This window comes from Trachypithecus francoisi, unplaced genomic scaffold (genome assembly GCF_009764315.1).
Source record: "Trachypithecus francoisi isolate TF-2019V2 unplaced genomic scaffold, Tfra_2.0 Lachesis_group2, whole genome shotgun sequence".
Lineage (NCBI taxonomy): Eukaryota > Metazoa > Chordata > Mammalia > Primates > Cercopithecidae > Trachypithecus > Trachypithecus francoisi.
In genome coordinates this window covers 98,018,977-98,046,395 of record NW_022681465.1, presented here as the reverse complement: position 1 = coordinate 98,046,395, position 27,419 = coordinate 98,018,977, and the positions used below count along the sequence as shown (strand labels likewise).

The following is a 27,419-nucleotide window of genomic DNA, read 5'->3' as shown; positions in this document are numbered from 1 at the left end:
GGAAGAAAGCTAGTTAGTAGTTACTAAATCCAATTAACTGAATATAACCAAAGTCATAAATGGCTTCGCATTTACTTTTAAAATAATGTATTGCCAGGTGCAGTGCCTCACACCTGTAATCTCAGCACTTTGGAAGGCTGAGGCAGACGGATTGTTTGAGCCCGGGAGTTTGAGACCAGTCTAGGCAACATGGCAAGACTCTGTCTCTACAAAAAAATTCTAAAATTAGCTGGGCACGGTGACACGTCTGTGGTCCCAGCTACTCGAGAGGCTTAGATGAGAGGATCATCCATGCCCAGAAAGGTCAAGATTGCAGTGAGCCATGATCATGTCACTGCACTCCAGCCTGGGTGACAAGTGAGACCCCGTCTCAAAAAGAAAAGTAATAATAAAAATGTATTACTCTTCACGCAAAACCACCAATAAAAGTGTACTAAAAACAAATTCACCCACAAACCCAAGACTAAGTAGGGAAGTCAATTTTATTTTAAAATTTTATTACATTTATACTAAACTCCTGCTTCCAGAAATATAATTTAGCTCTTTTAAGAGCACTAGCTTTTAAAATTTGAAAATAATCTAATTTTAAGTGAAAATTACATTAGTAAATAAACATGAGAAAATAGTATGTATGTAGTGAAAATAAAAAATATTTAAACACAAGAAACACATGGGCACTGCACATTTACTTCGTAGGAATGGCTCTACTTCATAATGCACCCAGTTAAAATCAGATACTGTGTTCCAATGAAAACATAAATGATTCACTGAAATTATAAGTTATTCAATGCCATCCCTCCAAAGGGATTCATTTTAATTGCTAATTCAACAATAATTAAATCATGCTCTTCATTTCTAATAAGATTGAAAAAAACTTAAAGGCCTATTACTCTACATTATAACTCTTGAATCTACACAGTATCTTCACTTGAGAGGGGAGTTAGATCAGGATTCTAAGTTTTAAAATAAAGATAGCAACATAGACATAGGAATGACTGAAGGTCTTGAAAATTATTACTATTACAAAATAAATTCTCTTGGACCACCCCCTGCTCCCCGCCGGCAAAAAAAAACCTTTTCGTTATAAATGCCAGTGTTTATTTTTAATTGAGCATGACAAAATTTAAGCCTCTGGCACTGCCAAAGATGAACATAGTAGGTACTGAACCTCTTGAAGAAAAGAACTTGAAACACAGAGATCACAAGCTGACTAGTGTTTGCAATTATAAGCTAATTAGATAGAAAATAACTAAAACAATAACTGCAGAACTTCAGGATTTGAAAGTTTTGACACAAAACCGATGCACTAGCTTATGAACTGATGCACCATCTTATGATACTAGCTCAGTATACGTTGCTGAAAGGCAACAGAATTTGTCTACAATGATAAATAGCAACTACAACTTAAGGAACAGAGTGTACTCTATGTAATCAAGCTAAAAAAGATAATTACAGAAAGTATCAAGTATAAAATGTCTGTCTTCTTGGCCTTACCTCAAGTTTATCTGACAACATCTACCTGGGATTTAAAAAAAGAAGTCTTAAAGAAAAAAACAAAATACCCTGAAAGAAAATAAACAAATGAAAATATGAGCTCTTTTAAGTCAACAGAGAAAGTATGTCTCAAACAGATACACACGTGCGCGTACACACACATGGACACACACACATCCCTCTAGACCCTAGAATGCCTTGCTTCCATAAGCCCAAATAAGAAAATGTTAAACCCCAATAACAATCTGATTTGTTTCTCCAGATCTCTTGTATTCCTACTCATTCTTAGTTTTTACAAATCAGTGTTTCAAGATTATAGTAAGATTATTTTAAAGCTGAATAAATATCAGCGAAGAAAATAATTAGCAGCAGGAACCAAATTAAATATTACCAACATAAAAAAACATGTAATAGGTCCAGAGTACAAGAAAACACTCATACCTTAAATGACTTGTTTTATAGACACCACACAAACACACACTCTCCACGTCACAACAATCTCAATGCCAACTAAAACGAGCAGGATAAAACTGAAATGCTTTTTTGAAATGCATAAACAAATATTTTCCTCTAAAATACTTAGCTTTATTAAAGAAATGGTACTAAAAATAACAGGTTTCAACAACATTTGCTCTATTTCTACTTATATATCATAAATAAGACAGCTGTTGATGCAAGACACACTCTTTCACTATCTTTCCATATGCACCCAAGCATTCTTATATCAGAATAAGCTGTTTACCAGCCAACCATATGTGGCTGAATGATTAAAATGACCATCTATACTTTACATAGTAAAGCATCTTCCAAAATTTTAATGTACACAGTGACAAAAAGGAAAAACAAACAAAAAAAACAGTAATTCTGAACACATGAAGAGTGATTAAGCAGCTTCATAATCAAATCAGGCTTCATTACTTGCAATAAGGGCAACTCTTTCCATTCCCCACCAAATACTAAAGTTTCAATCTTATTAACATTAAAAGAAAACTCTAGTTGAAACCAAGTAACGAACATGCTATTCAGCTTTTTAGATCTAGAAAAGTAACTCTTCCCATGAGGTAAGGCAACTGAGTAATCTGATTGTATTAGATTGCATTAAAATAATTATACTTAATTTTTTAATACACTAATTAAAAGGTATTACTTTTTTGAAAATATAGTGAGTTCAGAAACCACAAGTTATAGTACTGGGGAAAAACATTAGCAGTGTTGTCACTTCACTGTTTGCATACTTTCTGTAAAAAGTGAGCCTAAGAATGATGGATGAACTGTATCTTAAACTCAAGTAAACATATCCTTAAACATAAAACCAATAACCTCCCATATACTCCTAAGTCCTTAAGTACAATTTCTGCACATCCTTTATGAAAAGATGATTGAGAGGTAATAAGGCCATCCAATGTAGAGAACTAAAGGGTTTCCTTCTATTTAAGGAAAATAAGAACATGTTTCATTTTCAATTATCACAGTATAAAACTGATGGTCCCAAAGCTGCATGACTCTAATGTCATTCTTGAAAACAGGACTTCCTTCTCATATTAGGTGAAATCAGTAAGAAGCTGTTCTGACATACCACTTAAACACTTCTCTACAGGTATGAATGAAATATCCATCTAGATTCCATATGAATTGAGAATGACTAGCACATATAAAATTCTAGAAAACAGTATACCACATTGTAGAAGGCACTAAAGCTTCAGCTTGTGCTCCCATAGCCCATTTTGAAAAGCCAGTTTCCTTTTTATAAGGGCACCTTTGCCACCTACAGCTGACAAGACACACTGCAATATTATTCATAAGCTTGGAAATGTCAAGAAAATTTAAAAAGAAATGTTCATTTTGCAGGTAGACCCAATGATTCTAAACACTGAATACTAATTCATCATTATTAGTATTCAACACAGTTGCTCTTCCTTTTGAAAGAGAACAGTAGCATGCATTGTCAGTTTTTGAATCCACTTATTTAAGCAATTTTAATCTGCAAAACTATTTTAAAGAAAAACTGTCCTAAACAGTGAGCCAAAGAAAACACAATAGTGAGAATTTAACACAATCACCATAAGTCCTGTGAAGTAAATGTTAAAACTTCTTACATACTTTGCACTTACAAGGGTGTGTATATATTTGCACCAATTTCAAGCACATCATCAAACTGTATATACTGAAATTAAAAAAAAGTAAAACAATACAAAATTCAGTAACTAGCATTTTTTAAAAGAGCCTCCAATGCTTATCTCCAGTCTTTAGGGATAGTACAAACTTGGATCTTTGATGTTCAATTTATTTGCAATGGTTCTTGGCAAACACTAACAAATCACATGACAAGTGTGTCAGCCACCATGGAAATACACAGATTTTTAGAAGATGAGTTTGGGTAACATCTGTTATTTTCATGATGTCCATGCTTTATTTTCTTACTCAATAACAAGATGGACACAAAGTCATCTAACAACTGGAAAAGCTGTTAGATCCTATCTTTACGCTCAACTAGATTTCTTTCCTGTTTACATCTTGTTGAGAGAATTAAAAGCTTTGGATTTGATTCCAGCATTGAGTGCAGAGGTACACTTGTCGGTCTTATACTGCTTCTGTTTTGGTAGAGAGGTTTTCTTCACTCAGCTGACAATTTCCATTGTGCTGTACTTTGTTTTCCTCAGTCCTTGGTGCATCCTTGTCATCTACTTCTTTGCTCACACTTGAATCTGGTTCTTTATTGTGCTCCTTCTCCTACAAAGAGTAATTAACGTATGCATTTAATATTTTCCTCAAGAACTGCCTCCTATTACGACAAAAATGTGAAACTTTTATCTTTTGCAAATTAGAAAAACTGGGTATTATTTTCTCCCATTACGTTTTCACATGTAAAGAATACGCAAACACTATCAATTTCCCCTTTGTATTCTCATAAAAGATGGACAATCCATGGAAATTAAATTAGAATTGGTGAAAAGAAATTTTAAGCAAGTGCTCAATAAATGTTGCTGACAGACTTGAAAAAGTGAGACAGATCTATTGAAAGAGTGAAATAAATTCCAAGGATGCCAGGATATATTTTTAATCTGGAAACCAATGCAGCAAAAATAAGGAAATGTAGAAAAGGAAGTCATTATGCCTCCTGGAAAAGGCTGTTCAAGAACACTCCAATTTCTACCCTCAATTTAAACAAGAATTAAATAAGAACAAACAGTGCCCGGAACATCGTAAATGCTTAATAAATGTTATCAATGTTATTGATGATGATGATAATCCTCTATCAGTATTATAGTACATAAAACTATAAGATAGATGTTACAAAATTCATAGTTTCAAAATACAAATATACTTTACCAGTGTAAGTAACTTAATTCACAACTACTTATTTATCCAAGTGACAAAAAAGCTTACTTGGTGGAATGTGGTTTTCCATTAGCTATTCTAACACAATAAACCTAACGTTAACCACACACAGTCTTTTCAAATTTGTTAAAACATAAATTGAGGAAAATGGCATCAGGCAGAAATACTATCTATATAAAATCAAATACATTTGTTACTGTTGATTTCTTAAATTTTTCTTATTGCATGCCATGTTATGATTTAATTTAGTTTTATTTTAGTTTTAATTGGCTCTTATCTCTTCAACATTTAGTTTTTTTTTTTTTTTTTTTGAGACGGAGTCTTGCTCTGCCACCCAGGCTGGAGTGCAGTGGCCGGATCTCAGCTCACTGCAAGCTCCGCCTCCCGGGTTTACGCCATTCTCCTGCCTCAGCCTCCCAAGTAGCTGGGACTACAGGCGCCCGCCACCTCGCCCGGCTAGTTTTTTGTATTTTTTTTAGTAGAGACGGGGTTTCACCGTGTTAGCCAGGATGGTCTCGATCTCCTGACCTCGTGATCCGCCCGCCTCGGCCTCCCGAAGTGCTGGGTAGTTTTTTTAATTACCAATTAAATACTTTAAATATTTTAAAATGCCAACAATGTACAAGACACTGTTCCCCAAAGAGCTTTCAGTCTAAAACCATTTGTATGCAATAAAGAACAATCTCAAGTGCCAAACACCGAATGACTACTGCTTACTTTAAGTGAAGTACTGTTCTTCTCCAACTTCTCTTTCCCATCATTAGAACTCTTTCTCATAGACGTTGAACGTTCTCTCTCTCTTCTTTCACTGATGTGGTCCCTTTCTTTTTCTCTCTTTTTATCCTTCTTATTTCTGCTATAAGAATATTGATATGTCAGTTAAATTCTAAGCAACTGAAGATCGATTATATTCTTGACAAGATATCCTTTTCTAACACTGGATATCTAAAATAATGCATTGTTAATAAGCATTAACAGTAAGCTGGTTTGCAAAGTAACATAAATGAGTCCTACAACCTGACCTACTCCACCCTTACCCCAGTTAGTTTCTTAAGGATACACAAGTCATTTTGGCAGAGGCACCATACGTTCTCATAAAACACTGTTTGGTATAGCCTATTTAATAGTTTTTGAATATTCAAGATTTGTTTATGTACTGCAATAGGGAGAAAATAAAACCAAATGAATATGTATCTGCCTCATTTTGCAAAGAGAAACAAAAGACAATCAAATGATTGGTCAATTACACAGGTTGAATGGGAACAAGGCAGACGGAATGGAGACAGGAGTGACATTTTCTGAATGTATCTTTTTGTGTAATTTCAGTTCGTAGGACAAAAGTTTTGTCTTTCCTGGGTAAAGCATTTGTTTCAAAAATACAAATATGGCCTGCATCTATAGTATCCTAAGCCTTCCATTATTCTCACAAAAGCCAAAAACCTATAAGCAAATAAACAAAAGACCCCTCTGCTGGAAAATCACAGAAAATCATCTAAAAAACCATAACCAATTAGTAAGGCAGTGGGATTAAAAAAATAAATATACAGAAATCAATAACTTTCCTATGTACAAACCTAACCTCCAATTAAACATAATGAAATAAAATACCTCATTTCCAACAGCAACAACAAAAATTTCTAGGAATTAAGAAATGCATAAAGCCTGTAAGAAACAAACGCTGAAATACTCCTGAAAACAATAAGGATGGCCTAATAAGATATACCACATTCCTTGTCTAGAGCCATTATCACCCTAAACATGCCCAATCTCATCACATACACCACATTCCTGGACAGAAGACTTGTCATCATAAATCTATAAAACCACAAAAGTTCAAGAAAAAACAAAAAGTTCTATCATAATCTTGGTATAGGAAAAAAGTCTTTTATCAGTTTTTGACTCACATAAGAAGTCAGAAGAAAAAGAGAACGTTATTTTAAAAATGAAAAACCTTTGTAAAATCAAGTCTCACCATTTTTTAAAAGAAACAGCAAACTGAGAATGATATTTATAATCACATTACTAAACAATAAACTCCCTATAATAAAAGAGTTCTTGGAAACAAAAGGAAACAAAAAGGCCAACAGAAAAATGGGCAGAGTATACAGACAATTCGCAGGAAAAGAAATACAAATGGCTTTCAAATGTATGAAGTGGTCACTTCTCTCATAATTAAGACTATAAACTGCTGCAAACCCTTATAGAGGGTAATTTGGAAATATCTCTCAAAAATTAGAAACATGCTTACTACCTAACCTAACAAAGCCACTTCTTCAGATTTTTCCTACACACATGCACACTAAAAACAACTTAAGTCCAAAGTTATTCATTATAGCATTACATAATTTATGATAAGAAATTTTAAAAAACCCCTTCTACTGTATCCTAGTTAAATAGGTACTGCCATACAATGGAAGCCTATGCAATTATAAAAAGGAATTGAAGAAGCTCTCTCTGACCTCGTTAAGTGACAAAAAGACTTCCTGGTAGTTAAATGACAAAAGCAAGTGCACAACAGTGTGTATTTTGTGTTACTTTTTGTATTAGAAAAAAATGATACATGCTCATCTTGTTATCTGTATATGAAACTGGAAACATATACAAAAAAACCTCATGAAGTCATTACTTATGGGGACAGTGTAGATGGGCACGAGTGGAAATTAAGACTTCCTGATATATATCTTTTTATCTTTAATTTCTGAATAATGCATACGTATTATTCATTCAAAATATAAAGTTAAAAAATAAAGGGAGAAATTTAAAATTTTTAAAAATATTTCTTGCTTTCTCCTGTTTAGTTTCAGCACAAGTTTCCAACTTACCTCCTAGGGGACGGAGATCTAGAAGATTTCCTTTTTATGGTTTTTGACGTTCTTGGTGATCTGGAAGAACTCCTGCTCCTCCTCCTACGCCTTTCCCTGAAAGCCAAAAATACATCATTTTTAAAAACAGCAATTAAAATAAAGGGCAATTCAAATATACAAAAGCAAAAGGGTCCTTGATATTCTCATATGAACAGTATTTTTTAGAGGCCAGTTTAAACTTATGTCCTTTATGAACATGTTCAATTACCTAACTTTAGAGTGGGTCAAATCATGCATGAATCATAAATTTTACAGACTGATGAAATCATCATCTAAGACTTCATATTTTCACCTCATTTATTCGAACAATTTCTTCAGTAGAAAAAATATTAATGGTGTTTCTGCTTCTCTCAAGTATGTTCTCTTTTTTTTTTTTTTTTTTTTTGAGGCAGAGTCTCGCTCTGTGGCCCAGGCTGGAGTGCAGTGGCCAGATCTCAGCTCACTACAAGCTCCGCCTCCTGGGTTTACGCCATTCTCCTGCCTCAGCCTCCCGAGTAGCTGGGACTACAGGCGCCTGCCACCTCGCCCGGCTAGTTTTTTGTATTTTTTTTAGTAGAGACAGGGTTTCACAGGGTTAGCCAGGATGGTCTCAATCTCCGGACCTCGTGATCCGCCCGTCTCGGCCTCCCAAAGCGCTGGGATTACAGGCTTGAGCCACCGCGCCCAGCCTCAAGTATGTTCTTTCTCAGCAACTAAAACATGTTTTGTTTATCAAATCCTTTGTCATGTATCTAGCTCCTGGCTGCCCCACTGTGGATTATAACAAAGTAACAGGCCCTTTTCAAGAACTGAAACATAAATTGGCTTGTAAAATGTGAACTTTCTATACCCAATTATTAACAATATCTACTTTAAAAAGCATTTACATTACTATCATTTTAGATAAACTGTTTTTCCCTCCAACTTCCTATCATTTCATTACTGTTGTTCTATTAATTTAAAATTTAGTGTAAAAGCTGCTTAGTTATAAGCAAAATAGTTACAATCTGAGATGTAAGTATGACAGGAATAATTATAAAATAGATTACGTTTTTATTATTAACCATTTTGCTTATCAGATTAGCAAATGATACATATTCTAAAGTACTTCAACTCAAGAACAAGGAACTTCACTAGGTCTATAATTTAAGGGATATGGTATGAGGACATATCCAATGATCTATCTCACAAGTTCTGATAATCAGTGACCACATAGCTGAAAAACCAAATCCTCTGGAATTCATGTTATCCTTACCATCTCAGGAAACTGATTCTAAGAGACTAATAAAATATTTTTTAAGTTTTTCATTTCTAAAATAAAAAATGCTCACATGGTATATATAATAGACATTAAAATACAAAGTTCAAGAACTTTGAGAACAGAAGTCAATTCTACCTCTACCTAAGACTCTCTCCTCCACTTTTATTCCCAAGACACTCCAAAATTACACTTCCTAAAATGGAAATTAGATACCTTATTTCATTACATCAATGCCATTCTCTTAACAGCTCAGCCTAAGAACCAAAAATACTTTTTTCATAGCATGTGAATGTCAGTGTATTCCCGACTTTAAGATTACACAAAATGGCTCTGCCTTGATCAGTGTAATTCTTTTACTTATTTGTTAAGAAAGCAGTACAAGTGGATGTCTAATACCCACTACCTGATGATAAGGAGAGGAAAGTTCCCATAGACAACAGCAAGCTAGACAATTACTTGAGAAAGAAATAGTATTAACTACTAGAGTTGGTGAGATTTAGACTTAAATTTGAGTTACACACCTTACCCAGCTACATAACCAGGATCATATTACTTAACCTAATCTGTTTTTTCAACTGAAAAATAAAGACAATTAATAATTCAAGTCTTATGAGGTTGTTGAGGATTTAGGATAAAATCTGTAATGTACAAAGCGTAGAATGTGACACAGAGTAGGTGCTCAATAAATACTGTTTTCTCCTTCCTTTTCTTGGTATCCCCTTTATTGACAATAACTTTTAATCATTAAAAAATTCTTTAATATCATTTTCTTTAAAAGTATAAATTAGGAGACAATGTTAGAAATAAAAATATTAACTATTTTTTGAACAGTTAAAATATTTTCATTTAGTAACAAATCAGAACATCTGAAATGCAGAAAAAAGCTAAAAGACAAGAAATTGTAACTCTTGGCTTGGCACAGTGGCTCAAGTCTGTAATTCCAGCACTTTGGGAGGCTGAGGCGGGTGGATCACCTGAGGTCAGGAGTTTGAGACCAGCCTGGCCAACTTGGTGAAATCCCATCTCTACTAAAAATACAAACATTAGCTGAGTGTGGTGGTACACGCCTGTAATCCCAGCTACTCAGGAAGCTTAAGGCAGGAGAAATCGCTTGAACTGAAGAGGCGGAGGTTGCGGCGAGCAGATATCGCACCACTGCATTCTAGCCTGAGTGACGAGGGTGACACTCTGTCTAAAAAAAAAAAAAAATTCAAAGAAAGAAATTGTAACTCTTTACCAAGCTCTTCTGAAAGCATGAAACATTCCAAATTGCTGCCTTTATGAACTAATGTCAGTCATCTTTTATTCTCAAGGCCCCAGATGTTACTGAAGAATACATTTGAGCCAGGTGCGGTGACTCACACCTGTAATCCCAGCACTTTGGGAGGCCAAAGAGGGCAGATCACTTCAGGCCAGGAGTTCAAGATCAACCTGACCAACATGGTGAAACTCCATCTCTACTAAAAATACAAAAATTAAGCAGGCATGGAGGTGCACACCTGTAATCCCAGCTACTCTGGAGGCTGAGGTACGAGAATCACTTGAACAGGGAAGGCGGAGACTGCAGTGAGTCGAGATCATGACACTGCACTCCATCCTGGGCGACAGAGCAAGACATTGTCTCGAAAAATATATACATATATATTTAGGAATGAATGTGAACACCTGAACCTTCCTCTACACCAAACAACTTAAAATGGCCCAAGAAAAAGTTAAATATTCCCATGTCATCAGAAAAAGTAAATTCAAGTTATTAAAAAGGAATTAAAATAGTATTTGGTGCTGTGAAAGGTAATGTCTAAACAATCACAGAAACACAAAGGCACGTGTGACTCAGAATCAATAAAATCACTTTGCAGTAAAGGTGCAGTTACAAGGCTCAAACTGATACCCACAGCAAATTAGGTTACATTAATTCTTCAATTTGTGGTTCAACGTGCTGAAATAAAGCAGTGATCTGTTTATTTTCAGCCTTGTTTTAACATATACTATTGCTTTCAACTTTACACTTCTGAGGCAGTCTTTAAAAGTAAGTACCAAGTACTAGTGAGAGAATTCTCAAACTTAATCTCTAAAATAAACTAAAAGGGTTACTATACTTCTTGTACAGAGCGTCAGCTTCCTCATGTTTTAAAACAGTGATGATAATAATCTTCTCCCAGGCCTGCTGTGAGGATTAAACAAGGTGAGACATGAAAAAGTCTGCTGTCATGATGTCTGGCATACAGTAAGTGCACATAAAGGTCTACGATTATCTTTTATTATCTAGTCAAAGGCTGGTATTAAAAATAAACTACTAAAGCACAAGTTTTAAAAATGGGAAACATATATTCCTTTATCTCAAATTATTTTCTATTAAAAAACCATCTTAAAAATATCTTTAAAAATGTGCTAATATATATTTAATATTTTTAAGATAGTGTAGTACAAGTTAGGAACTTCCATTTATAGTCATGGTATCATCTGAAGCAAAGGATGTAGATTTAGATAATCTCAAATCTCAAAGTTGTTCTCATTGTTCAGCTGTTACTATGGCAACCTGCTGCCACCTGGTGGTAGTAAACCTATTAATAAACTGAAATCACAGTTCTAAGGAAAAACTCTAACCTCTAAAACTGACAAAATAAAACATAACCAAAATTTAAATGTTATACACTTAACAAAATAAGGATAAAAATTAACTTAGGTGACAAAGAGGGCTAACACTGCAACTTCAGAAACCATTTTACATATTGAAATTAATCACACCATTCAAGAAAAGTCCAGGAAAAAGCCTAAGAGGCAAATTCCTACTGTGCATTTTTTAAAAAGTACCTTTCCCTGCCATCCCACCCTCTAAGAAAATAACAATTATTATTATTCTATTAAAATAGTGGTTACAAAGAATAGCTAAAACTTTTCAAATAACGTTGTCCAGTATCATCTCTTTCTCCACTCTGCTAGAGAAATGTTTACTCTGACATTAGGAGAAAATGTTTTTATATTACTTTACAGGTTCCACTTGCATATAGTAACCTTTTCTCCCTCCGTAAAAATCTTTGTTTCCAATTGTCATCAGCAAATCCTTTTGTAAAAATTTTAAGCATCATCAAACCTGCTGGAACTACGAGATCTTCGCGATGCATTATAACTCCTGGGTGGTGTTCTGGATTTTTTATCCTTCTTTCTTTTTTCATCTATCTCTTTGGATCTGTCTTTTTCTCGTTCCTTTTCTTTGTCCTGTTCCTTTTCCTTCTCTTTGTCTCGATCCTTTTCATGCTCTTTTTCTCTCTCTCTGTCCTTTTCCTTGTCTTTTTCCCGGTCCTTTTCCCGTTCCTTGTCCCGGTCTTTATCTTTGTTTTTACCCCGTTCCTTTTCTTTTTCACGTTCCTTTTCCCTCTCTCTCTCCTTTTCCCTGTCTTTCTCTTTCACTCTTTCCTTTTCCTTGATCTTTTCTCGAGTGTCTTTTCTCTTGTCCCTTTAAAAACAAAAATAAATAAATTCATAACTAAAATAATTCTACCTCCTCCAAAAAGACCTCTCTCTTCAACAATTACCAACACAAGACAATTTATAGCAGCTACAGACATTTACATATACATTTTCATGAAGCTCAGGTGTACAAGAAGCTGCTAAATAAAGCTATTAATATTATACAAGCTGAAGTGAGTAGTTTGGAAACCTCATGAGTCACACTGACATCATATTCAAATCAATGGTAATCAATATCAATACTAGATTTATACTAAAACAATAAAAAAGGTTTCAATTCTCTCATTAAAAACCTAAACTACGGCCGGGCGCGGTGGCTCAAGCCTGTAATCCCAGCACTTTGGGAGGCCGAGACGGGCGGATCACGAGGTCAGGAGATCGAGACCATCCTGGCTAACACAGTGAAACCCCGTCTCTACTAAAAAAAAATACAAAAAACTAGCCGGGCGTGGTGGTGGGCGCCTGTAGTCCCAGCTGCTCGGGAGGCTGAGGCAGGACAATGGCGTGAACCCGGGAGGCGGAGCTTGCAGTGAGCTGAGATCCGGCCACTGCACTCCAGCCTGGGCGACAGAGCGAGACTCCGTCTCAAAAAAAAAGAAAAAAAAAAAAAAACCTAAACTACAACAGATTTTTAACAAATGAAGCCAATTAAAATATTATCCCTCAGCACTAATAGAACTCTGAGGAAAAAAAATTATTGTTAATTTCTCTAAAACTCACCGTGAACGCGAACGACTCCTTGACTTCCGTCTCTCCCTTGATTTAGAGCGTTTTTTATGTGGGCTCTTAGATCTTCGTCTGTCTTTCTGTCTTGAACGTGATCTATTATGGGATCTACTTCTAAAGAAAAACAAATTGTTAGAATATCAAAACTTATTCTTAGAATTTCAACTTTTAAGAATTTACGATCCTTCAAACAAGAAAACTTAAAACCTGTCCTAACAGTATTTGACAATATTTTTAAATTTTCTCTTAAATAATACTTTAGTTACATAATCCCAAAGTTTATTGGAAACTTTACTGGATATTTCACTGTCTAGAACAGAGATAAAAACAAAGAATTTAACAGTTATTTAATGTATTTTTAGATTGGCTTTTGCTAGTCATTTTGTGCCTCTAATCAGTATAGAAGATTTTTCCCTGTTGACTTGCATGTAATCTGATCATAACACATCATGATAGGGAGTAGTGGTTACATGGTTCAGTAGTTTCTGTGAATGTGTAGTGTTTGTCAACAAACAAAAAGAATATATAAGGAAGCATAGTCCTAATGACAGCGCTACTGTGACAGGAAAATAAAAATCATTAATCATAAGTTAAAACTAGATATAATCAAATACTGGATTTGCAATGCCTTGATTTTTTAACTATATCAAGTTATAAAATTATGTGTAACTATAATCACAGCTACCGGTTGAGTATCCTTTATGTGAAATGCTTGGAACCAAAAGTGTGTTGAATTTCACATTTTGGGAGATTTTGGAATATCTGCATTATATATATACACACACATGTATAAAACTGGTTGAGCATCCCAAACACACAACTGAAAAATCCAAAATGCTCCAGTGAGCATTTCCTTTGAGCATCATGAAAGCATTCAAAAAGTTTTGGATTTTGAAGCCTTTTGGATTTCAGATTTTCAAATTTGTGAGTCTCAACCTGTATGAAAAGAAACCTTTAACTGCAGGAAACGTTCAATTGCAGGAAAGGTAACTGTTATTTTAATTTGGACTAGGCCCCCTTTCTCACTGAAAAAGTGTGTTGAGAATTTGATTTTTTTCATAATGAGGTATCCTAACTACTTATTAAAATGTTAACAAAACAGATGCACACAACTTAAATAGCAAAGTGATTAGACTCAACAGCTTTGGAGTCTGACAATCTAGCTCTGAGAGTCAGCTCTGCCACACACTACCTGTGAGAACTCTGGCTAGTCACTTAACCTCTCCAAGCCTGAGTTTCTTCCTCTATAAAGTAGACTAGGAATCATACCCACATCTCTTAGCGCTGTCATGAGGATTAAAATTGATGATGTATGTAAAACTGCGGAGTATTCTCTAGCAAAAAGTAAATGTTTAAAACTCTTAACTTTCAAAGTCATCATCATTACAAGTTAACATAAATGTAAACTTTGTATCTTTATGTATGTATTCCAAGGAAGCTGAATGAACTTCCATAAGTATCCTTTATACAGCTAAAACTCATTTTGATAGTCATGTTTTAATAAATTAAGTTAGAGCAATTATCAGTAAAAGAAATATAGTTGGGCCGAGCACAGTGGCTCACACCTGTAATCCCAGCACTTTGGGAGGCCGAGGCAGGTGGATCACTTGAGGTCAGGATTTCAAGATCAGCCTCACCAACGTGGTGAAACCTGTCTCTACTAAAAATACAAAAATTAGCTGGGTATGGTGACATGCACCTGTAGTCCCAGTTACTCGGGAGGCTGAGGTGTGAGAATCAATTGAACCCAGGGGGCAGAGGTTGCAGTGAGCCAAGATCGCGCCACCGCACTCCAGCCTGGGCGACAGAGTGAGAGTCCATCTCAAAAAAAGAAAAGAAAAAAGAAAAAGACCATGCTTTGTGGTATGCTCTGAACCAGAAAAACCTCCAAATAATCCTCATTAATAACAACATCATTTTTTGTTTTTAAACACATTTTCAGTTAGTCAAAATGTTGATTAAAATACTAAGCAACACTACAAATCAAAATTTCAATAGCTAATTTCCATTTAAACTATTCATCTACTATTTGGCTTTAAAAATAATATACAATTGTCTTCATTCCACATATATTTTTTTAGCCTCATTTGGTTCAACATACATTATTTTTCATTTTTTTCCAAAGACCCTAGATAAGAAATCACATACCACGTTTTTAATACAAAAAGATAATTCATAGCTTACTGAAATCTTTACCACTAATAACTTAAGAGCCATGAAGGTTAAGGAGTAGGTGTTAAGGCAAAACCGAAAAACTGAGAACATTATTAGTCCATTTACAGATATCCACACGGTAATCTTTTAAAGTGCCTTTGCTTCTATATACTTAATAAAAAGTCTTACTACAAGATTTGTTTTAAGCTGTCCTTGCTAAAAATATAATTCTTTTGTTTTCCTCAAAGCAATGCTTTCCAACCTTAAGCAAAAAAACTTATTTTAAAAAATTAAGTATAACTCTCATAAATAAATTAATAATAAAAAGCTCTGATCACTTGGCTTCCAATCTTACCCTGCAGCTGAGATGTCAAAAGACAGTGACTAAGTAATTATTACATTTTAACTGTGACATTAAGTATTTTCATGTCAATCTTACCCACTAGTAGTCTTCTGATTAAGAATGCTAAAAGCAGTCAAGAGCAGATCTAATCTAACTAAAGATTTATCACGGCTGGGCGCGGTGGCTCAAGCCTGTAATCCCAGCACTTTGGGAGGCCGAGGCAGGTGGATCACTTGAGGTCAGGATTTCAAGATCAGCCTCACCAACGTGGTGAAACCTGTCTCTACTAAAAATACAAAAATTAGCTGGGTATGGTGACATGCACCTGTAGTCCCAGTTACTCGGGAGGCTGAGGTGTGAGAATCAATTGAACCCAGGGGGCAGAGGTTGCAGTGAGCCAAGATCGCGCCACCGCACTCCAGCCTGGGCGACAGAGTGAGAGTCCATCTCAAAAAAAGAAAAGAAAAAAGAAAAAGACCATGCTTTGTGGTATGCTCTGAACCAGAAAAACCTCCAAATAATCCTCATTAATAACAACATCATTTTTTGTTTTTAAACACATTTTCAGTTAGTCAAAATGTTGATTAAAATACTAAGCAACACTACAAATCAAAATTTCAATAGCTAATTTCCATTTAAACTATTCATCTACTATTTGGCTTTAAAAATAATATACAATTGTCTTCATTCCACATATATTTTTTTAGCCTCATTTGGTTCAACATACATTATTTTTCATTTTTTTCCAAAGACCCTAGATAAGAAATCACATACCACGTTTTTAATACAAAAAGATAATTCATAGCTTACTGAAATCTTTACCACTAATAACTTAAGAGCCATGAAGGTTAAGGAGTAGGTGTTAAGGCAAAACCGAAAAACTGAGAACATTATTAGTCCATTTACAGATATCCACACGGTAATCTTTTAAAGTGCCTTTGCTTCTATATACTTAATAAAAAGTCTTACTACAAGATTTGTTTTAAGCTGTCCTTGCTAAAAATATAATTCTTTTGTTTTCCTCAAAGCAATGCTTTCCAACCTTAAGCAAAAAAACTTATTTTAAAAAATTAAGTATAACTCTCATAAATAAATTAATAATAAAAAGCTCTGATCACTTGGCTTCCAATCTTACCCTGCAGCTGAGATGTCAAAAGACAGTGACTAAGTAATTATTACATTTTAACTGTGACATTAAGTATTTTCATGTCAATCTTACCCACTAGTAGTCTTCTGATTAAGAATGCTAAAAGCAGTCAAGAGCAGATCTAATCTAACTAAAGATTTATCACGGCTGGGCGCGGTGGCTCAAGCCTGTAATCCCAGCACTTTGGGAGGCCGAGGCGGGTGGATCACGAGGTCAGGAGATCGAGACCCTCCTGGCTAACACGGTGAAACCCCGTCTCTACTAAAAATACAAAAAACTAGCCGGGCGCGGTGGCGGGCGCCTGTAGTCCCAGCTACTCGGAGGCTGAGGCGGGAGAATGGCGGGAACCCGGGAGGCGGAGCTAGCAGTGAGCCGAGATCGCGCCACTGCTCTCCAGCCTGGGCGACACAGCGAGACTCCGCTCTCAAAAAAAAAAAAAAAAAAGATTTATCACTAGTAGCTCTCATTTTTAATGAGAAATTGTATTATTCTGAATAATGTAAAATCATATTTTTAAACTGTAAATAAACAGCAACTTACCATTATGCTGCATCAAAGTTCATTTGTAAATCAGTTGTTTTCCATTAAAATATTATAAAATGTCTAGTAGTTCCTGTGCTAATCTATAATCTATAAAAGTTACTTAAGATTATAACAATTATAGTACTATCCATCTTTTCTATGTCTCAATAAATGAAACAGGCATCAAAACTTGGACAAAATGGAAACATACCTCCCTAGTCCTAGCCAAGGTCACAGTGACAAGAAACCCCTTCCTCTCTCTAACCATAAGAAGGGGAAGGAACAGGGAAAGGCTGTGGGGGGAGGGATGGGAGGTAGGAAGCATGGCTCTAGAAGCATTTGAAAATGGTGAAAAAGTAGAAAGTGGGCCTTTAAGTTAAAGGGTTCCTGCAACCCACACTCATGCTAAGTCTAACAGGTCAGGGTGAGATTCAAGAACATCAACTTCCACTAGTAGAGGAGGAAATGACAAGAAAGCCCTATCATCCCCTTCCTGATTTCTGGGGGATAGCGGGATCCTTTCAGGTCAGAATCTTCAAGTCAAATGTTTTTAGGTATGGAATTTTTTTTTTTTCTCATTTAAAGAGAACTCATTCTCTTTTGTATTTGTTCATGAACTTAAGGCTACATTTCCACATGCATGCACAAAAACAGAATATGCTGACAAAAATATGTATGTATATATACATGCCAGTTAAGAACATGTATACCACGCCTGTAATCCCAGCACTTTTGGAGACGAAGGCGGGAGGATCACTTGAGCTCAGGAGTTCGAGACCAACCTGGGCAGTATGATAAAACCCCGTTTCTATAAAAAATACAAAATTAGCCAGGTGTGGTGGTGCTTGTCTGTGGCTCAGCTACTCAAGAAGCCGAGGTGGGAGGACCACTTGCGCCTGGGAGGTGGGGGATGCAGTGAGCCGAGATAGAGCCACTGCACTCCAGCCTGGGCAACAGACTGAGAGACTGCATTTAAAAAAAAAAAAAAAAAAGGAACATATATACATTATTTCTAACGCTACGTAGACATTTTGTGTACATTTGTATAGACAGATCTACACAAAAGTACTCCCATAAAAAAGAATACTAATCAACAAATTTCAGTTTAGACTGAATAACCCCTCCCCCACAAACCCTTGGAGGGGGGAATATCTGTATATACTTAAAAACAAAAACCTCACAGTGGATAGCAAAATTATTTGCCATAATTTCAAAAAGCACATAAAACTTCACTTAGATCATCAAAGAAACAACAATGTTATTAATCATCAAGTTTTGGCTCGTTCCAGTCTTGGACATTAGCTCTCTCTTACAATCAACACAATGAGATTCAGGTCATCAATCTTCCTCAGAAAAGAAGTTGTAATATACTCTTCAGACCAATTCTATTACTTCCTTGATTTCCTTTACCCTCACCACATCCTGTCAACGTATGGAAATATCCACAGTCTAGTACCACTGCAGCTTCTGTTCCACTATCCTTTCCTGATTCTGGCCTCTGCTGCACTGCCTTATTTCTTGTACATGAAACAACCTCCTTCATTTGGTTCTGAAAGTGTCTTACTGTAAGTCCTTGGATAAAGGCAGTAAAACCAAATTCTAAAGGAGATTTTGCAAACTAAGAATAGACAAGTATACACTAGTATATCTGGTGTATACTCGTTTACTAGAATCTAAGAAAGAACATCCTGGCCGGGCTCAAGCCTGTAATCCCAGCACTTTGGGAGGCCGAGACGGGCGGATCACGAGGTCAGGAGATCAAGACCATCCTGGCTAACACGGTGAAACCCCGTCTCTATTAAAAAATACAAAAAAACTAGCCGGGTGAGGTGGTGGGCGCCTATAGTCCCAGCTACTCTGGAGGCTGAGGCAGGAGAATGGCGTGAACCCGGGAAGCGGAGTTTGCAGTGAGCTGAGATCCGGCCACTGCACTCCAGCCTGGGAGACAGAGCGAGGCTCCGTCTCAAAAAAAAAAAAAAAAAAGAACATCCTATTTTTCCTCATTCTTTGAATCTCCTTGATCAACACACACAAACACACAAAAAAGTAAACTGAGCCTGCTGGTAAAACAATGGACAATAAACTGGTTCCTTTTCCCTCCCCTAAATCCTTTCTCCTTCTTTAAAACCCCAACATACACAGATATACTCTTCCCTCTCTGCTCTCTCAAGGCATATGTATGAGTACATATGTACATATAACACGCAATTAGGATCCACTATATATACTTTCACACTTCAACAACAGCCCCCTCCGTACCTTAAAAAAGACAACAAAATTTGTAACTTTAGTAATGCTCTTTAGGGTACTTCCAATCAAGATGGTACTGCCAAGTTTGCATTTTGAGGTTCCCTTTATACCAAAGACAAAGAAATGACAGATAAAATCAAAAGGACAAAGCTATGATGAAAAATAAGATAAACAGAGCTTAAGCAAAGTACTATAATTGAAGCTGAAACTGCATGTTACTCCTGTGTTTCAGGTCCAAAAGTGGGCAGAGGAGGCTCTTATCACCAGCAATACCAAGGACTCAAAGTGTTCCTTTGGACACATGGTACTGAAAATAGGGAACTGTGCGAAACTAAGATCTGGGGTGGTGTTCCCCAGACCTGGAATAGACTGGGAAAAGAAAACACAAAAGCTGCAACTTGAGCAATTATTTTCAGCACGGTCACTATGTTCCCTTTTCTCAATATGAAGAATGAAAACAGCTTTTGTCACTTCTATGTAAAGACTAGTTTACTCTTAGAAAAACCTGGAATAGAGTATCTTTAGACACAAAACTAATTTCTAAAAATAAAGATAAGTTCAAATATTTAAAAATTAAATATCATTAGACAAAATTTCATTCTCAACTACAGAATTACAATTAGAACAGTATTTAATGGTGATCACACTTCAAGTGTACACTACTAAAATTTCTAAATTCTGATATTTTGACAAAAACTCATAAACTCTTAATATTTTAAATACAAAACTAAAATAAAATTTAAATATGACAGCAGAAATTCTCACCTGTGCTTTGATTGTGATCTTTTCCTTCTAGAATGGGATTTTGAACTAGACCTGGATTTTGAGCGAGTATGGGAACGAGATCGACCGCCTTTTCTTTCATTGCTCTTTCCAGACTCTGGGAGGAAAAAACCACTTTGCAGTGTAAGCTCAGAACAATTAAAGATCCCAGTTAATAATCAGGCACAAGTGGAATGTACCACATATAGTGCAAGGGGCCTACTCTCTGTACATCCTCCTCCTTCAGAAACATCCAAGAAAGTCATTGCATAAACTCGTTGAGTGCAGCCACCCTGCAGCAGTACATATAAACCAGATGATTATAAACAGCTGTTCGTAATATTATGTTGCTGCCGTAACGTACGATTATAACATGTCTGTAATTCCTGTGACAGTGATTTTAAGTCCTTTCTCCACTTATTCTGCCAGAATTGAAGCTTAAATTCTGAGTGCTGATTTAGAAAATCTGCTCAAATGTAAACCACCTCGATGTTTTTAGAATGGGTTTTTAAATTATTTTCATTAGTAACACAAAAGTTTGAATAGGTGTTCCTTTACCTTGCTAAAATACAGTATCTGTATTTTTTTCTAAATCACGGGCTCTCTTTTCTATTTTCAAAATTAAAATGTTGAGGAAAAGTAAACCTGCCAAATCATAACATCTTAAATATATTTACTCTTTTTAGCCTTGCAATAACATTTTTGCTTTTAGCAAATCATTTTTGAGCACTGATTTTGCTATGAAAATACAGGGCTGATTAGGCTCAGACTAAAGTGCCTCAATTCAGTACCACGGAAAAGAATAAAATATGCGCTAAGTTTTTCTTTGACATGAGTATGCTACTTACTATTTCTCGAGTTTCAGTCTTCTTGTTTGTAAAACGAAGAGACTGAACAAGATGATTTCTAAAATTCCTTCCAGTGCTAAGATTCTATGATCTTTAAACTAGGACCTATGTAACAATGTTATGGACTTACCTGGTTCAATAGCTGCTGAGATAAATGACTGAGCTTCTCGTACTCGCTTCATTACTTCTTCTAACTCCTTAGCTGCAGCCTGAGGTGTCATCTCAGGGGGTTTTACTATTGCATTGTTGGAGTGATTTATTCTAAATTAAAAATATTAGCATATCACAAATACACACATTTTATAAAACAAACATTTATATGATACACATATTTATAAATTTGAGGACATCTCAGAAGCACATGAGAATGATATAAATACAGAATACCCAAAAAGCAACCTCAAAACCATGATTAATCTCTCATCCCCACTTCCTATCATTCCTTGCTAATACAACCAAAAACGGGAGAAAAAGAAAATTGGACCCTAGCTAACTTAATTCAAACAGACTAGATTAAGTGCTTTTCCATAGCTTAGAATTAAAATAAATTAAAATGCTGATACCAATATGAAAATGAATTATTTCTATTTTCAGATCAAAAGATCTTATTGATATCCTGTACACTCTAGAAGAACGGAAAGCTATCTGTATATTATCATATTATGTGCATCATTGTAACCAACCCTAAACCATGGCTGAGTCAGACATAGCTTTGAATGTGCAAGGCATCTGATAAAACTCTTTCTCTACGAGATATGAGTGCCTTCTCTGATGCACATGAATGGATGTTATGTGTCTTGCTTTACCCATTCCACACTGAGAAGACAAGTACCCACTAACAACAATTAGTTATCCTTTAACAGAAAAATCCTGATCAAATTGTGTAACTAAAGCAATCTATGAAATTCAAGCAAAACTATATTTGCCTCAATAATCTGCATGAAATAAGAGTATCTGGTCTGGAGTTCATCTCGAAGGCTGTATCAACGTTTTACAAACAAGGATGTAAGCAAACCTTAAAAGTCAAAAATGTCTGGTTTAAAACACTTGTTGGCACTTATAATTTCCTTCTGGAGATTTTGAATTTACCACCGTTATTACTGGAAGTACTACAGTTCAACCTACATGTTAAGTTGCTCAATTAGTCTAAAGTCATAATGTAAAACTAACCTGACTTATTAAAGTCTATGGAAAAAGACCTACAACTGTTGTGCAAGGTATATAAATAATGTTAACATTGAATTAGAACCTAGAAAACAGAAAATGAGAAAATAAATGTCTCTAAATAAAGGAATTTAAAGACTAAAATGGTAAGTATCTCATGTATTCATTTATACTTAACACAAAGTCTTCCTTTCCACAAATTGCCAATTACTATTAAAAAGAAAAAAAAAAAAAGCCTTAATTACATCAAAAATAATTTAAGTTTTTTCAAAATCATTAAAATTTCTTTGTTTAGGATTTCTTACTTCAGTGGCCTGTCTCCAAACATAACTCCATTAAAAGCAAGGGCCCTTGGTACAGAATTTTGGTCTGCAAATTCCACAAAAGCAAACCGAGTTGGCTGAGTCTCATCACCTGCCATCCGTACAAACTTTACTTCTCCAACTTGTTTAAAAAATTCAAGTAGCTGATCAGCTGTCGTTGTCTAAGGAAACAAAGTGACACTTTGATAAAATACATCCATTTAAAAAATCAGGTAAATATTACTGTATCCACTGATAGGATTTTTAGGAAGAGAAAAAGAATAAGGGCTACTGCTGCTTTGTTTCTTCTTAAATTAGTTACCTGGGAATTCAAATTTCCAACATAAACCGTTCTCCTAATTTCATCTATTTTGGAAGGATCCACGTTTCCCATAAGTGGTGGCTGTGGTATCTCTCCAAGTGTTGCAATGTTGGGGTCTAGTGCTGCTGCTGGTATAGCTCCCAAACTGCTAAGTGAAACACCAAGCTATCGAAAGAAGAAAAAAAACACACAGAACACATATTTTCTATTAGTATCCAAAGCTACCATTTTCTAATCTTGAAAAGAATGAACTCAACAAGAATGAAAGGAGACTAGGGACTCCAAACTTTAACTCATACATATGTCTGACTTTATTAAAGTAAGGTCACATTAGTTTTAAATGTAATTCAAAATATATTTTACTGTCTGGATATTTTAGCCACTTTTAAACTTGACCCTAAAAAACAGGCTGTTTCTCATTACTTGAGGTAGCTATGTTCTATAGTTTCCACGAACAATGAATTATTGACTATTGAACCATTATTCCCAGGGAAAATACAGGGTGGAGTTCCTATGAGCCTCTGGTCACATTTACATTAACTAATAAAATATTTAACCTTATTTTATATGTGCTTCTGTTTAAAGACACCTTAGCTGTTATATAATGTCAATTCATTAACACTGAACTCACAGCCAGCAGCACCACAACTCAGGCCTGAATGAAGCTTATCTAATACATGTATTTAATATTTTCTCCATGAGGCACTTCACAATCTTCCTGTACTTAGGAACACTACACAGCAGTTTGGCACTACACTTGTAGGCCCATCTTAACAGTGAAATCACCAACAAAAAGCACAACAATTCAAAGAACATAGCACTAAACAGACTACGTGCCTGTTTACAGCCTGAGTGCCAAAACAAGAAGACTTTGACCTCCACGCATATAGACGAACCCAAATTTTTCATCACTCTGTGTATGTCCACAAATGACCACAAAAGTGCTGCAACTGTTGATGTGGGGTTTCAAAAAAATTTTACTAAGTGAATTCAAAAATACAGAATTCACAAAGAATGAGAATAAACTGTACCTTGGTCATTGAAAAACACAGACTATGCGTTCCTAATAGTCAACAATTATCATAGCATCGAATTTAACTGAAGTAGTAACTTAATCCTCATATCAACCCTAAGAAACGGGTATTATTATCATGCTGAAAGTTTACGTAAGAATATATATCTAAAATATTGAGCCCTTATTTATGCCATGGTAGGAAAAGGACAAAAAGCTTAAAAAAAAAAAATCTTTGAATGATCTTTCTATAACATTACTAAATTCCATTTTTACTTTCAGCATTAAGGAACGTATTATTTTTAATGTGAACGTAAACTAGAAGAAATACAAGATCTCAGAATTTGAAAGCAGAAAAAAATTTTTCAGAATTAAAAGAGCTTTCAAGAAAAAAAAGACAACTCTCTTCATTTCCACTTTGCTATTAGAGAACATTTTGACCATTAATGACTATATATACAAACATGGTGCAGAACTAAGATTTAACAACTGTTAAGTAACGGCACTTCCTAAAGGTGAAAGCGGAAGTTTAAGAAATCAATGTCACTTATTATCACAGTAGCCAGTCTGATCTTTTTAAAACATGTCAAATCACGTCATACCCCTGCTTAAAACCCATGAATGGTTTCTAATTACCTTAAGAATAAAATTCAAACCCCTCTTTCCATGGTCTAAAAAGCCCTACCATAATCTGTGTCCTATCTATCCACTCCAATCTCAAACACTCATGACCCTCACTCACTATGCCTCACCCATACTGACCACCATTCTGTTCCTTGAACACGTAAGTTCAATAAAAAAACATTTCCCCCCAAGAATCAGAATGTAGGTCTTTAGCATAGCAATGTTATGTAAAAACTACAAATCTAAAATTTTGCACTTCAAAATTTCAGGAACCACTCTTACAATCTAGATAGATTAACTACAATCACATAGTTCATTTCTTAATTCAATCCCTATCCAACATCACAAAGCTAAATTCAACTTCCAATTAAGAAGAGCTTTCAATAGCTTTAGGTTGCCTTTGAAGAAAAATGGCACTTCTTTTAAAATAAATACAGCCAGAATTTTTTAACCAAAAATCAAGGGCCAGTAACAGTAATACCCTTTTTAAATCCCACTTGGAAATCACCAAGGAAGAATTACTAAATTATGATTTAATTCTGCATAGTTAATGGAAAAATATTTTGCCATGTTTTCACCTTATCACATTTTCTCAATATCAGACAAAGGCCTATTTTTTCCCATTACCAAAGTTGTGGATTTCACATATTTTAAATGGACTTAGTCCTCATTAACTGAGAAATACAGTTACCTAGATAATCTATGCTATTTAAAATATTGAGTTTTAATAACTGATTTTCTAATGAATAATCTATTCGGGTTCTCAAATTTAAATGAATCCCCTATTATTTCAGGAGTAAATTCAAAACGCAGTTTAAGTCAGTGATAAAGTGAAAAAGAAAAAAAAGTTTAAGCAGTGATTTTTGAATCCTCTCCATAAAAAAAAAAAAAAAAAAGAAGATCCAAATGCAAATAATTTGAAGCTCTCTATTCAACTGGTCACATAGTTTAACGTTCACCTCTTTCATAAGAGGGCTTATAGTACTCACAGTAGTCAAAGGATTTGGGGTCGGTATTGGAAGCAATCCTGCACCAGGCATCAGACTTGTCATGGTTGGAGCAGGAGCCAATAAAGAGAGGGCTTTGGATTCCTCTGGGATTTTACCTGCAGAGGCAAGTTCCAAACATTACAAAAAGCAGAAACACCACACAAACTTTACACTATGATTTTACAATTACCCTTGCAGTTAAAAAATAATAATAATAAATGTATCTATCTATCAGATCCGTATAAAGAAATAAATAAGAACTTAAGTCTTTCCTTTTATCCTGCTCTACTAGGAAAAATAAAAGTGAGCAAAACTTCAAATATTAACAATCTCATTAATGGAATATTATTTTAAAAACTGAATAATGTAGACAATTATTTAACACTTTGAGCTATGGGTCACCTGTACTGGAAACTTAATGTTCATGAACCAAACGATATCAAGCATGGACGCTTTCCCAGGACGGTGTTTTCGCGGTGATCGAAAGTTGTGTTACACATGACAACCGTTCGTGTTGGCTGCATCACTAATAGCACACAGAACATCAGATACAGAAAAGAAGAACATTTTTTAAAGTTTAATCCCCAGAAATGGCAAATAACCAAATTAGTCAAAAAAAAGAAAAAGAAAAAACAAATATGTGCGAATTGAAATTTCTTAATGAGTGCCCCTATCCGGTTACTGAAACTACCTATTTGTGATGCAAACAATTTTGATAACCCTCCAACAGATTCCATTTAATTTCAAATAGAAAACAAAAACTTACTCCATGTAATCAACTTCAATGTAAAACGAAGCCTACATCCATTCAGTTAGTAAGGCATCTCACCAACATCGGAGATGCCTAAAAGAATTCAGTTCCGAAAAATTTGCCTTGGGAAACTACTAAAAATGTTTTAGGAAAAAAAAAAGTTCCCTGGTTTCAGAAAACTTCTTAAAGTATTAACTTTTAGAACCAATTTATGTATACTTATCTGAAGGGGGAAGTCAATGCCTTAGAGCTTGCTTAAAAACATTTTAACTGCCTAATAAAAATAGTAACACTAAAATAATCTAATAACATTAACTAGGAAAAAAAATCCCTACAACCTAAAAAAATGAAAAACTTACTCTGAAATAAGTACGATTTGTCATATTCATTTCTGAATTCTAACCAATTACTTCTGATAAGGACTGCAACTTTCCCATTATTTTTCCTTATCCCCTTAGGCATAAAAAAAAAGATTCTTAAACAGTTGACTACATGTGGATATATTTAGAAGAACACTCAGGTGGTAGCTGGTGAAGCATTTCCATTATTAATTCTCCAAAAGTGTTTTAAAAGACAATGTACAAAAGCATGCTAAACTGAAATATAGCATATGCAGTAAATTTTCACAAGCACCATGCCTGGTTTCAGTTGTAAAAATATTTAAAACAACCAGATGTGCAGAGATAAATCCCTAAACAATATTATCTGAATATATCTCTAAACATGGATGGAACTCAAGTCGGAAGTTAAAACTTGATTTAAATAATGGCTATGCCTCATTTATAGGAAGCAAATAAAAATTACGTTTTATTAGCTTTAGCAAATGCCTACTATTTTCTAACTTTGCAGCTTCTAAGTTTATGTTACTTTATTAATTTCAAAAACAAAGTTATCTTTATTATTTCAGTATAAATTCTGGAGAACAGATTTCTTAACATGCATCAACAAAAGGCAGGTAGGCCTTATGGAAAACATCAAAAAACAATAATCTGCTTTATATGTATTAGTTATTGATAGTAACACATGTATTTATATATACCCACATATACACTATACTATTTATATTGATTTCACCTGTTTTATCTGTTATACATT

The 27,419-nt window shown here is 34.9% G+C and overlaps 1 protein-coding gene across 9 annotated transcripts in view; it reads right to left on the bottom strand.

The window, feature by feature from the left end:
• Window positions 1-464: 464 nt before the first annotated feature.
• The window catches only part of SREK1 (splicing regulatory glutamic acid and lysine rich protein 1), a 40,715-nt gene continuing 13,760 nt past the window's right edge, over window positions 465-27,419 (bottom strand). The window contains exons 3-13 of one of the 9 annotated variants that reach the window (XM_033179729.1): window positions 25,976-26,099; window positions 25,574-25,689; window positions 22,949-23,113; window positions 22,630-22,808; window positions 21,291-21,421; window positions 20,316-20,430; window positions 13,129-13,248; window positions 12,032-12,394; window positions 7,656-7,751; window positions 5,551-5,689; window positions 465-4,224 (exon numbers count right to left, since the gene is read on the bottom strand). In XM_033179729.1, the coding sequence (XP_033035620.1) occupies window positions 4,075-4,224; window positions 5,551-5,689; window positions 7,656-7,751; window positions 12,032-12,394; window positions 13,129-13,248; window positions 20,316-20,430; window positions 21,291-21,421; window positions 22,630-22,808; window positions 22,949-23,113; window positions 25,574-25,636 (1,521 nt within the window). In that variant the 5' untranslated portion in view covers window positions 25,637-25,689; window positions 25,976-26,099 and the 3' untranslated portion in view covers window positions 465-4,074. Of the gene's footprint in view, window positions 4,225-5,550; window positions 5,690-7,655; window positions 7,752-10,517; window positions 11,105-12,031; window positions 12,395-13,128; window positions 13,249-20,315; window positions 20,431-21,290; window positions 21,422-22,629; window positions 22,809-22,948; window positions 23,114-25,573; window positions 25,690-25,975; window positions 26,100-27,419 lie in introns of those variants that run through there. The other 8 variants (XM_033179732.1, XM_033179735.1, XM_033179727.1 and 5 more) reach the window with 8 other exon arrangements.